This window comes from Gymnodraco acuticeps, unplaced genomic scaffold (assembly GCF_902827175.1).
Source record: "Gymnodraco acuticeps unplaced genomic scaffold, fGymAcu1.1, whole genome shotgun sequence".
Taxonomy (NCBI): domain Eukaryota; kingdom Metazoa; phylum Chordata; class Actinopteri; order Perciformes; family Bathydraconidae; genus Gymnodraco; species Gymnodraco acuticeps.
This window is the reverse complement of record NW_022989974.1, coordinates 3,569,865-3,584,066: the sequence shown is the minus strand read 5'-3', so window position 1 is coordinate 3,584,066 and position 14,202 is coordinate 3,569,865. Positions and strand designations below refer to the sequence as shown.

Genomic DNA, 14,202 nt, shown 5'->3' with positions numbered 1-14,202 from the left:
GCCTGAAGGAGAATCATGCATCTGTCTGTACTTTTTTTTTTACTGTAAACAGCATTAATCTGTCAGTTACATCTTATTTCACCTACCTATGACGCTCTTAGCAAGGAAGCCCCTTAAGTGTTGCCAGCCCTAATCTCCTATTTTGACCGAGCCTGTAGGTCAGTGATAAAAATGTTGTCACATTTAAGGTCCCTGTGGATGATGGGAGGGGGTCCTGGTGTGGAGAAAGTGAAGGCCTTTCAGGATCTGCCTGCACCAGCTCCTCAGAACCTTTGGCTTCATTACCTTGAAACGCTTCAGATAGCTGTAGAGGGGAGAGGGAAACACATTACCTGACAATCGTATGAGTTTCAAAAATGGCCTTTCAGTGAAACACAGATAGGCTGACCTTTCTTGGAGAATCTGAAGAAATAGTACACATTCAAATGTCACTGAAACCTGAGTAAGAATCTGTATAGGACAAAATTGAATTTCGAATATGTATAATTGTTTTCCTCAGAGGATTTTCCTTCACCAGTGCTTACGTTTTGAGCGTTCCTGACGTCATGAGCTCCGTTACTAAGACAATGCACTTCTTCCCTTTAAGGGGACACTCCCAAAAGTCGTAGAAACGGACGATGTTAGGATGTTGAAGACCCTTTAACATCTCTGCCTCCTCCTTGAAGCGCTGACGTTCCACTTTAGACAGCTTGCGATCCTAGAGGAAAGAGGGCAGATGCAGCAGAGAGAAGTAATGTATATGAAGCACTAATGAAAAGAAACTTATTATAGCACAGGAACAAGCAGATGGAGTGGCCGTGCCCTCGGAGGCATTTCCCTGCACATTTAAAATGCAGGAATCCAGTATGTTTCAGCAAAGTGGGAAAGACAGAGCGAGTGTCTTTGAACCGTATACACATCTCTAATTGGACCATATGTGTATCATCGCTGATAACAGCATTGTGATTGGGAAGAATCAAGATCAGTGGCTTTCTCACAGCGTAAAGAGATTCAGACTAAACATCTTGTGTGGAATAATGAAAGGATGTTGAATACCAGTTCTCACAGGGAAGCATAGCGGCTGTGGAGAGTGGGTGACAACAGGAGCGGCTGTGGGGAGACGTGGCCACACCCAGGACACACTGCAGCTAAAGGTTACTCTCCCATCTTGCTCACTCACTCCTCTACTACCTTTTGCTCCTTCTCCCCCCCCCTTTCCCCCATATCTGCAATCCGTCCCTGCTACACAACAACCACTCCCTTCTCCATAACCAAACAGCCCCTGCACACACGTCTTCGGTAAGTATCCATATAAATCACTTCCTCAGTCCTCTGTGAGGCTGACCCTGCTCTGACAGCACCTTGCTTTAGGTAGTGCCACGGGGTTCTTTATCACAGCTTCCTTTTTTCCAAACTACCACGGCAACGCCTTGTGTAACAGACACGCGCTACACTCAGCACTGAGCACGGACCAGAAGCACGACCCCACCCCTCTCATAGACCGACGGCACCGACGGAGGTTGCGATAAAGACAATCTAGCGAGATCTAATCTATTTAATTATTCAACCACAGTCAACTTTCTGTGCGATGGAACTGCAGCAAAAGTAAAAATCAGCCTGAACAACATGGACATCATTAAGTGAGCAAAACGTGCTGAGATACAATGCGTTGAGGAGTGAAGGGATGCGATGATAAAGCATGCTGTGTGTCTATGTGTGCGAGAATGTGGCATATTAGGTTTTGTGTGCAAGTGAGTGGGGGGTGGGGATTTTCACTGCACCCTTCTAAAGGCCCAATGAATTATTCAGTTCTGCAGAGAACCTTTTCTACTGAGGCGGGCTGAGCGGGGAAGGGCTCGGGCTGAGCGGGAAGGGCTCGGGCTGAGCGGGGAAGGGCTCGGGCCGCCCAAGTTGGGCTGGGTTATCCCCGAGTGCTCTTCGCTGCACATGGACTGAAGTTTACCTGCACTACAGGTCAAAGAGGAGGAAGGAGACAGACAGCTTAAAGCACACTGCAGCAGCCCTCTCCCCCATAGGAGCCACACCCCTCATCTCCCCTCATTACTGTTTTATCTTTCATGCTCCCTCCTCCTCATCATTTCTGCTCTCATCTTTAGGGAATCCTGCTGCTATTCGTAAATAACCCCCACCTCGGAGTGTTCCCCCAAACACACCTTTATCGCTCTCTCATATCTGCTTTCCCTCTCAACAGACGCCACAAGTAGGCTGAGAGGCGTTGTGCACAGCATGGCGAGATGCACAGACAGATACACATGCACACGGAGAAACCAGAAGAATGTCAATCTCAAGACCCTTACCAGAGATAGGATATCAACGTAAGCATCAGTAAGAGAGTCTGTAACTGCTGCATAGTGACTCTAAGGAATGTGAGCATTTAACAACCGTGACTCGCTATTACATTAGACAAATCTGCAATGTACACATGACTAAAGTAGCCCCAGCTGGCTGCAGCAGAGTGTGGAGCCTCCCAGGCGAGGTTAAACAGACACGCACAGAAAGCATAGCAGGAGGCAGGGAGAGGAGAATAGATTGTGACATTAGCAGGAAGCGATCTATAAAGCTGTGCTCCACTCGGCTGCCACCCACTACAGCGCTGAGCTGGACTATATTAGAGCCCAACTCATTCAGATACACAGATCAGACCAGGTAATAGATTCAAATACAAGTTCTGGGAATTGTGCAGGCGAACACCCATGTGATGGCACAACTATGTGTTCAAATCAAGTTCCTGCTTTAAAGTCACATGTTGTCTGCAGTCCAGTTAAGGACAAAGTGCCTTTTCTACAGGAGGTAGAGCAAAGCACGAACACCGTTTCAGCTTGGCTTAAACCGAGGACATATTTGCTGCAGAATGCACGGTATGCGCGGGTAGATGGTATCGCTGCAGGTGTCTTACAGTGGCCATTTTTCGTTATCGGTCAAATTCCTTGCAAAGTCTACTTTTAGTTACCCAAATTAATCTGGACACTTGTGAAATACTTTTAGTTTCTAAGAGCAACATGCTGGATAATAAAACTGTGTGCTATTGGGGAACTTGGCTGCCATTTGATACATAAAAAGGCCCTTTTGAAGGAGCCTGGAATCTAGTCTGTAATATAGGCAGGATGGCTAATGCACCTTATTATTGGACTAACAGGCTCATGCTGAGAGCAGAGTGAAACACAGCAGCACAACATGAATCTGTCAAACATGAGCATCCTTCATGTGAAAACAGTCCCAACAGTGCAGAGCTCCAAAAGCATATTCAATAGTTTGGAATATCTGCCTAAAAACAGCTTTCTGAGCTCAAACAACATCACAAACGATGGTGAGTCAGAACAATGCTTCACTGACAACAGATGACACAGTTCTTCCTGCAGTGATTGCATTTTTTGATTGATATAAAAAATAAAAATAAATTGTCAAGTGCTACCGGAATTTAGGGGGCTATATCAGGATGAGTGTCTCCTATTGATTATCCTTTAATAGAATTCGCCGGCACCTAGTGGGAGAGCTGTCGGGCTAAAGAGTGTCAGGCAGGCAGGCCATCTCCCTGGAGCATCAATCTCAGAAACATCCGACAGTTTCAAAAGCACAAAACACAGTGAGTGATAGATGCTGAGTGTTCAAAGACTGAAATGAGTCGCTTTATAGACACCAATTCTGAAGCTGGGAAGTTTCATTGTAAAAATAAGTTTCATCTGTTACCTCACAACATGGTTTTAGAAAAGCAGAAAGGTTGAGTCATGACCTTTATCAAAATGGATTCTTCTCATCCCGTAATAGGAAATTACATAACTGCAAATGAAGGGTGTGAATGATCTTAATGAACCCAGTAGCCTTACACATAAGAACGGACAGATTCCAGTAGAGCAGGTATATGGAAATAACACTTCTATTAAACAAGCTCAGAAATGAATCCTGGTATGAAACAGCTACAACATATTTGCTAAATTATAAAATAGCACATTTGAATCCAAGTTGATAAATCACTTGTGATATTCTGGAATATGGGGGAAAAGGAAACCATTTGTTTTATAAGTCTCTCGTGTGAATGGGCCTTTATGAGGGTTTGGCAGATGCTCACTTTTTAACTATAACAAAAGTGTTTTTCTCCCGTTTGAGTGTTGCCTGTGATTTAACAAATGATATGAAGATGATATGGTCAACTGTGTGGGTCAAATGTTTAGAAATCTCAGGACTACAATGCTTTGGCTGGTTCATATTGTTCTTCTCATTCTCACAATCCCTCTAGCTAAAATCAGTCAACCAGTGAGATACACATCCGGTTGAGTGAACGTATTAGGAGCGCATTAGTCCCAATTAAGGCCGCATAATGACACGCTCAAAAAAATAAAATCTGTGTCATCTTCGTCTCACAGCTTTTGGTCGTAATTACAATTTCCCGCTTTCCCCACAATAACCTGGCCTCAAATTGAACCGTAGTTAATAAGGAGCAGATTAGCATCGTTTGGGCTTAGAAACAAGAGGGTGACAGCGATGTATATATTAGAACAAGTTCAACTATAAAACCTAGACAGCTGAACGCAGGTACACACAAACACACACACACACACACACACACACACACACCACCCACACACCACACACCACTACACACAACACCACACACACACACACACACACACACACACACACATTCCACACCACAACACACACACACACACACCCACACACACACACGCAGCAACACACACACAGCACCCACGACCACACACACACACACACACACACACACACCACACACACACACTCACACACACACACACACACACACACACACACACACACACACACACACACACACACACACACACACACACACACACACACCACACACACACACACACACACACACACACCTCTTTTCTTGGAGGTCAGTATGACACAAAACACCGCCATAAAAGCTGTGTCTTGGTCATAGCTATTTAGAAAAGGCAACAATGCGGATATTCTGAATCTGACACATGAAGCCAGGTTTAAGGAGGTATGCTAAATGACTTGGCTGCTCTTCCACCCTCCTGCCACCCATCCCCCAAATAACTATTGCAGTGCTTCTGCTGCCGTAACAAAGGTTGGTGCAGGGCGGCAAACCATGAGCCAGCACAATGTCCACAGTTGAATTATGTCCCATCAGGAGGAGTGACTGCAGGAGAGTTTGGCCGACAGCTTTACCGGTCACTCTCCCCAGACACGCCACACCTAAAGCTGTGCTAATTGGCACACTCGCACTCAGGGTGGCACAGAATGACATTTTCAATAAAGAAGAGCTGGTGAGAATGCTGTAAGGCTAAGAGAAGAGCAACTATACATATCACTACTGCTCGTCAAAGAGGAGCCCGAATGACAGCAACACTGACTTGATGACAAGATAATATACAGTTATTGTGATGATACATCTGCACATGGCTAAATGATTGTTTCTGCCGTTTGTGTTTCAGGGGTTTTAGATTAATACAATAAGGTGGAAGGAATTAGGAGAAGCTAAGAGGAGGGGATGACAAACAAACGGCCACACCCACAGCACCCTTAGTTAACAGGAAGGAAAGAGGAGGAAAACACAGCATGATGAAACACTTGGGACTTATGCCTAACCTTAACTGTAAGTAGTCCATAGTGAAAGTTGGTTGCAAAGGTGTTAGAGTGTGTAATGTGTGTCAGGCTGATTGTGACCGGGAGTTATGTGGTATAGCCATACAAACCTAAAGCTTTCCGGACACAGAGAGCGTAATCTGACAAACAAACAGTTCTTTGACACAGAGATAAGAAACAAAATGTCTGATTCCACACATGCCTCCTTAAAGAGTAATGCTTCTCATGCAAAGCCCCTGACTACTGCTGACTGGTCACATCTTTGTTTACAGCCTGAATGACGCTGGATGTTTGGAGGCCAATGCTGATATCAATATTAGTTGTAGTGTCAGTGGTCCCTTTAACACTTTTATTTTCCATGAAATCCCTCAAATTTGCTGCGGAAACCTAAAAAGTATATGATATAAGTTAAAAAATCATTTACAGTTGAACTTTATTAAAGCTAGTTAATTCATTTACTATCAATACATTGACAAAAAAAGCTTGTAAATGAAATGTTACCAAGGTAAATTATGTAGCAGTGTTGCTGCAGTTTATGTTTGGCATATACATACTAGGGATGGAACGATTATCGAATATTCGAAATTATTCATCATGTAATTGAATATGAGTTATGAATTTTTTTTTTTTTTTTTTTTTTTTTGGGGAGGGAGTCCTAAGTTGATTACATATTATCAAATTGAATAATTCAATGTATATATATATATATATATATATATACGACAGTGCCATACGTAAAAAGGTGTGTTTTGCTTCCGCTCACCAGTCCCTCCACAGCGGGGCAGAGCTGCAGGTGCTGATCTCTCTCTCTCCTCTCTCCTCTCGCTTCCGGTTATACTTCACTCGCGTTTATGTCCAAATCCATCAGATCTAGCTAGTTCTAGCTAATGATATGGCTGCTGCCCCTCCCTACACGCAGATCACGCAGACTCAAACCTCATCTTATGCCTAAATGCGGCGCAAATGCGCTCCGCAGCCGTTGCGATGGTTCCGGCGACACATGGCGTCAAAAGAAGAGTAGTAATGTGTGGAAATATTCGACCAGGTAGTGAGTGCGGTGCAGAGGTCAAACTATGCCAAATTAAACTTATATATACATGCTATACCCGCAACCCTCCGTTCCAGCTGAGAGGGTCTTCTCTACAGCTGGGCTGATTGTGAATCGCCTCAGTACATGAAAGCTGTAGGCCTATAGCTGTCAAACTGTGATCACCAGTTCAATACATTTTACAATTTTTTTTTTTTTACCCAATTCTTTTTTTATAGGATATGTACATTTCGGTTTAACCGGTTTAACTGTTTTTTGGGGGGGTCGAATATTCGAATATACATTTGCTTTCAAATTCCCATCCCTAATACATACGCATTACGCAATATAACTTTTTTTTTCAAGGCACAGCAGGGGGGGGTGCGGCATAGAGATGTCCTGAGCCGAACTCCATTTTATCAGTCGCTGCAGAGTGCGGGCACAACGCAAAAGAGACGGCCTTGAATCAGCAGAATTCTGCCGACCCAGACTCAACAACACCCAGGCAAACCTGAATGGAGAATTTAGAAGCAGTCGTCTTTCTTAGGGTGTGAGGCACCTTAGGCAACACTGGTCCTGGTCATCAATAATAAAAGCAATTTACAAAATGCTTTGTTTAATGCATCACTGCCAACCTTAACTAACACTTCAAGGTTGCCTTAGGTACAACGACAACATAAAGCTAAAGGAAACACAGAAGCAGGATATGCCCATCTTAGCAGTTCTAGCCAAAACAATCATAATTCTCATTATTAATAAGGTTAATATAAAAATGTGAAAGTAGACAGAATAAAGGACCACAGCAGCAGAAGAAAAGAAGCACTGATGAGGGGTCAAAGTACTGAAGAAACACACTAGATGGTGTTCCTTTTAAGTTTCAAATCAATACTAATTTGACATTTTTGGAGTCCTAAACTTAGTTTTGGTTGTACTGTAAGTTGTAAAGCTACCTGAAGAAACAACTGGTCTTTTCTCCCCTATTTTCTTACATTATTGCCAAAGCGTAAACATATCATAAACATATGAACCCCAATGCAACATCACTGCTGACTATCCTCTAACCACCAAAGGTTTAGAACATCGAGGGTTTGAATCACTGTCTGCAAAACATGAATATGATAAGCTTCAGAAAGTTGAAATTTTACTCAGGATTCCTCATTTGGGGTATTTTAAATGTACATTTCATGCAACACAAGAGCATGAGCTTCCCATCAGGGCTTTGTGCATTAATGTATTTGAGTATTTTCCATAAATATAAGATCAGAAGGTAAGCCAGTGAAACCCTGCATGCACTCGTACACACTGTATCCCCCTACAATGCATACCTGAAACGTACACACTGTGTCCCCCTACATGCATACCTGAAAACGTTCACACTGTGTCCCCCTACATGCATACCTGAAACGTACACACTGTGTCCCCCTACAATGCATACCTGAAACGTACACACTGTGTCCCCCTACATGCATACCTGAAACGTACACACTGTGTCCCCCCTACATCAGGGGTGCCCAACCTTTTTTGAACCGAGAGCTACTTTTAAAGTTGCCAGTCTGCCGAGATCTACCAGTCCAAATAGAGAGGCGTAGCCATTACTGACAGCCTGCTACCAGGAAAATACACACTTCTACTTGTATAAAACTGACCTTCGTACAATTAATACTTCATAAAATACTGCAGATCCTTTATCTTACCTCTTTCTAATCTACACACATACAAGTATTTAACTGAAGTTACACAACAGTGTTGTTGATACAGAGTTTATTCACACGTCACTACAGTGGGTAATGTTTTCAAGAAACATTGAACAGTGCTGCCACATATGACACAGGACAAAAGAAAAGACTCTGAACCCTTTCTTTGTCATTATATAAAAATAGTGTTGCTACAAAAGTATAAATTAGGCTTACTAATAAGACAACTCCAGATCTGAAGCTACACAGGAATCTGCTGCCAAAGTGCAATAAAAAAGACTAAATTAATAAAATCAAACAATTTTTTTTGTTGCATTTTAGTGGATTATAAAAATAAATGCCTTTTTTAAAATAGGATGCAAGCAACTCTAGTTTCTTAACCTGAATTGATAATAGACTATAATCAATTTAAGTTTGCATTCTTATACCATTTTGTACAATAATTATAATGAATAAGTCAAACAAACTAAAACGTACAGCTGATTAATAACGGTATCTAAATTGAGATTTTATCAAAAACCTGTTGAAATGCTACTGTTTTTTACTGTCCCCCAAAAGCGCGTCGAAGCCTCCAGGAAGCTTCTTTCACAACTTCGCCGTCTTGAAAGACTTCATGTGTTTCGCAAGAACGTGACTGACACGATTAGATGCTCTGGTAGCAGCCCTTGCTCTTGTTGTTGGGCCTGGTGAAATGGACTGCTGTGCATTTAGCTGTGCTCTCAGGCCCCTCCCCTTTTGAGCGTAGGGCAGAATTAGGAGGGAATTCCGTCTCGTAGCGTTTGTGCACTGTTTTGAAATGCCGCTCCTAAATTACCCTTCTTCGATATAAGCCACGCTCGCATTGCAGATTGAGACAGATGGACTTTGATTGGAATAAATACAAAATAATCAATCCTCCCCACTCGGAGTGACAATTATATGTTTTGCTTCTGCCATAATTGCGGTCTTGTGTGGTGTGCGGACTGTCACTCCTGTTGACACGGGACAACGTCAGCGAAATAGTGCCCACTGCCCACCAGCCACGCCCCGACACATGGGGTCATGCCGGCCAATCCACAAAGCTTTGATGCATTCAAGTGCATTATTCTGGCACATGAAGATTATGTTATAGGACATTAACGATAAAACTGAATATTGTTGTTCTATTTTTAGACACAATCTCGCGATCGACTGGGAATCTCCCCCGCGCGATCGACCGGGTCGATCGCGATCGACTGGTTGGGCACCCCTGCCCTACATGCATACCTGAAACGTACACACTGTGTCCCCCCTACATGCATACCTGAAACGTACAAATGTATAACCACAGGCACACAAACCTCATCATTTAAAAGTGATTAGCAAAAGCTCTATTTATATATCCAACAGTCCTTGAACATAAGAGGATTTACATTTGCTTACAGTAAGAACTTACAGTTCAATTCAAGACACATGTGCTACTGTGTGGCCATGTGTCTTTTGCTTATTATTACGTAAGTGATGCAGAGTTCAACTAAAGTGTGTGTTAACAGCTGCCCTTGTCTTCAGACCACAGAGCCTACAGTGAGCTGGAGGCCTTAACAGGATACAGAGGTGCTCCACAATTCATTCATACAAATAACCTTTCTTAATTCCAAAAAGGATTACACGTCCTAATAAGCTTTGTGACTGGCTTGTATGTTGGCACAGAGGGAGTTTCAAAGCCGTCAAATAGTTGAATCTTCATCAAATCAGAGTTAGATCTGGAGGGGTGATGTGTCTCTGAAGGTTGCTCACTGAATCTGCTGTGATCAATAAAGACTACTACTATAGGATGACTCAGCAGTTCACACAGGGATACAAGACATTGGATTGTTGGAGCATTACTTGACAAACAAGGTCATGCAGAACGGAAAACAATTAGTCAATTGACAGAAATGTAATCTGCTACTTTTTTGTCAGCCAGTTGTTGTTAAAAACAACAAAACGTGTTGTTTGAATTCGGTCCGACAGTTATATACCCGCAACACAAGGACTCAATTCATCGCTCAAACATGTTGTCCAAGTTATTCAGTCAGGAAAATAATCGTAATATATTGAGGTAATTGAGAAAAAGTCTCAATCATGGAAACGCATGACCAAACGCAGCCAAGTTGCACTGAGGGAAGGAACATAAGATGTGCAGATGATCTCATCCAAAATGAGTGAAACATACGACTGGGACTTGATTGACAAGTCCAGCTCTTCCCATTGGGTTCTTCTTTGTAGAGCTGAGAAGAGCTTTCCCCAAATGAAAACACTCCAATTCTCAAAAACACTAACTACTGTCGTACGTGTGTGTTCACAGGGATAACAACGCACCCTATTCTGATCAAACGTAAGCCAATTTGGAACAAAATAAAGACAACTCTAAACTATATTCTTATTGTTGACTTACTTTATGTAGGGAGGAGGTCGAATTACTCACACCTTCATTGCTATATACTCTTACTTCTCAAAACACAAAGCAAAACGTACATGGTACAGTTAGCTTTTTAAAACTGTTTTTGTTGTCTTTAATTAGATTACATTAACTACTCACCAGCATCATTCCAACAGGGCCTGTTGGAGTTCTACCACAGGCCACAATGCTGTGGCTCTAACCGGCTTCCCTCTTCAGCTGGCTGAGTGACAGGGAGCTCCAGCATGCCTGATAAGACGCTGTTAGCAACAGCTGCTGGGTCTCTCTGTCTTTGCTTCCTTACTGTAGGCCTCATTCCTTTTATGCCCCAATGCCAAATGAGCTGTAACCAATGACCCACTTCAGCAAGTTCGGCAACTTTGTTTTACTTTTGCCATTTGATCAGGCAAGAAGGAGTTTTTGTTATCGCATGCATAATATGCAAAGAGACAGCCATAAACTATGATTAGGAACACATAACCATCCATATAACATGACTCACTCTAATCTACAACGACAGCAGAATCCAGTGTTGGGAACCAAGGCATTGGCAGTGGGTCATGGTGTCACTTGCTAGGTCTCAGTAAACACTGAGAGACAGGCAGCTTTATATCACTGCTATAGTGTCACAGCCAGCTCTGGATTCACACACTGACAGCCAGATATAATCTACAAGAGAAAGGCTCAATGCCAAATGCCACAGAGAGGTCTGCAAGAAGTCAAATATTTCTGCGAGTGTGCGCACAACATTCAACACAGAGATACAAATCTATACACAGAGCCACAATTGGCCGAAAGGGGAAGTTTCCAAGGTTTAAAAAATAAATTCCAGTGCGCAATGATAACATGAGACAAGGCAAACAGAAACACAAGAAGTGCTTCTTCACAACAATGAGAAACTCACAACAGGAGTCTTTCTCTCAGATGAACATCCTTGCCTGAGCTAGGACCATCTGTGTTATGCCGGCAGTCTGGCACAGAAACATAAATGTGGGGGAGCTGGGAGAGGGAGGAAAGGGGCAGGGGGGGGGTTGGAGAGAGAAGGAAAGAGACAGAACGAATAAACATAGAACCAGATTAACATTTCTAGGCAAGAAAGCCATGTGACCACTGGAAGGAGGAAACACTGTGGAAAATCACAGAGTCATATCTCCTGCTCCACATCTTCCACAGAGCTCCTCTGTCTTCTACCACAGTTCACTGAGCTAGGTAAAGCTGGCATTATCTGCATGCAACACTGAAGAGTAAACAATCCCAACACAGGCATACAATCTTTACTTTAAGTCCTTTGGGTGCAGTCCTCCTAAGACTAGTTGATACCTGTTCTGCCTTGCACCGTGCTGTTGAACATGACAGAGAAGATCTGTTGTTATTGTGGTCAGCGTGAGTTTTGAATTGGACCATCAGGCTTTAAAGTGACTCTTAAGTGACTCAAAACAATATAAAGCATGCTGTTAGGTCCCACCAACGCTATAACATGTATCTTTAAGAAAGTCAATAAAGCATTTAATCACTCGCTAACAACGAATCCGCTGGCCGAGCTTAGTACACCTACTCAGATAAAGGATACGTTTGGTGCTCACCATCTTACAATAAGGCAACTTTGTCCAAAAAGGCTTAACTTAAAATGTGATTGTGGCTTTGTGAACAACAGCAGCTTAAATATGCATTGAAATATCCATAATGACTAAAGCTAAAATGATAAGTTGACTAATCTTCTGTCAATTTGATAATCATTGAGCACAACTCCTGACATTTCCCTGTATGTGATATTTTTGCTGTTGTCATTTGTTGTCTTCTGTTTGCTATTGTAGTAAAGTGTTTTTATTGCATGTCCAGCACTTTTAAAAAAAATCGTTTAAAAAATGTGCTATATAAATAAAACTTGATTTGTGTCATTTTAATGAAATCTCTATTTCTTGATTTTCAAAATGTGAATATTTGTGGTCTTAGAAGGATTCTGAAGTAGGTCTTACTTTAATTTGTATTATCAATTATTTTAGCAGCATGTTAAATTATCAAAATACTTGCTAATTCTTTTTCCGTTACTAGATGTTTTGTTAAACAACAAATGGTTGCAGCTGTAATAGATAACATATCTCAATACCCAATAAAGAAAATATCTTAGATAAAGGACTACAATGTACACATATTAACAAGTTTCACGTTCACAGATCTGCCACACTTTAGTAGTCTGACCTTTTTCAGCACCACTCTAGTAGATTCATTGTTAGTTTTATAAAAGGTGGGATTAATTGACGTGAGATCACAAGGAGTTCTGATCAACTCGGGAAGGAACCACGTGACCTTGGTGACCCAGTCACACAAAGTCTCAACTAATGGTTCTGATCCGCTCAGTAAGCTAAAGAACCAGAGAGCACTTTGACGCAGATTGATCAGGTCAGCGCAGGGTTTTGCTTATCAAACCGTTTTAATGGAAGACTGTGGGCTTAAAGCTACAACATATGAAACAGCTACTGAGAACCCTGATTGAGACAAAGGAACATTTCTGTTGTGATTAAAATCTATTATTGAGTGTCTGCTAGAAGGAGTTTTAGTGTGACACTAGGGGAGAATAAAAAATATAGTAAATTGCTTCCTGCTTCCATTCCTATCATCCGCTTGCAGCTCAGTGTTATCAAGTTGAGGGAGATCTGGGATTGCTCACTGCTACAATCAGTCTGCATGACATCACCCACATGAAGTCATCATGTCTGTCAGAGTCAGCACTGCTGTATCTTTACTCATTCCTAGCCAATGTTATCTTCAAAGTTCTCACCAGGGATGAGGTGTGTCACTGCCTTACAAAACCAGTTTAAGTTATTTCAATGCATTCTTAAGTCCCAGATGTTTTCAGAACCATAGGAATTAGTATTCACTGAGGCCACAGGACCGCCACACTGTTCACAGCATGCTACAGCGCACTCTAGCTGCTTCCTGTCTGCCTAACTCCTGTTGCACAGGGGGAGGCAGAGAAAAGCACGGAGGAAGACACAACCATTGTCCAGCCCTGTCCACTTCAATAACTTCACCAGTGCTCTTACAGCTGAGCAAATCACTAGAATAAAAATGAAGGATGGGTTGAACGGTTGGAAATGAATCCTTAACTATTTTAATCGGAACGGTGAAAGAACTAATTAAAGAAGACGTTTTCTTTCTTTAAGGGGGCCAGTCATCCCCCTTAAGCCTCCTGGGAGAGAGAGGTAGGAAATCTCCACTGCAGTCTCCAAAGAACGGGAGATAATTAGTTAATAGCTTTTGCTAGACTAAGCTGGTGATTTTCTTGTGTCTGTGTAACATAAGACAAGGTAGAGAGACACGCCTTGTGCATTTGCTAAACTGCTGATCACTCAACTTCAGCGGTGGTATGCGTCCCCACCTCAGCAGCTAATGCTTGTCAATCACTTTCCCTGTGTAAACCATTTCAACTTTAGTGGTTATCCCTTTGCATCTTAGCAGGATCCCTCACGAGGCTGCTTGACAGCTCCCTG

At 42.4% G+C, this 14,202-nt stretch overlaps 1 protein-coding gene across 1 annotated transcript in view; it reads right to left on the bottom strand.

The window, feature by feature from the left end:
• LOC117543132 (serine/threonine-protein kinase WNK2) overlaps positions 1-14,202 on the bottom strand; it is a 40,896-nt gene that overhangs the window by 24,499 nt on the left and 2,195 nt on the right. The window contains 4 exon segments of the mRNA XM_034211225.1: positions 87-161; positions 164-209; positions 211-304; positions 525-697. Of these exon segments, the coding sequence (XP_034067116.1) occupies positions 87-161; positions 164-209; positions 211-304; positions 525-697 (388 nt within the window).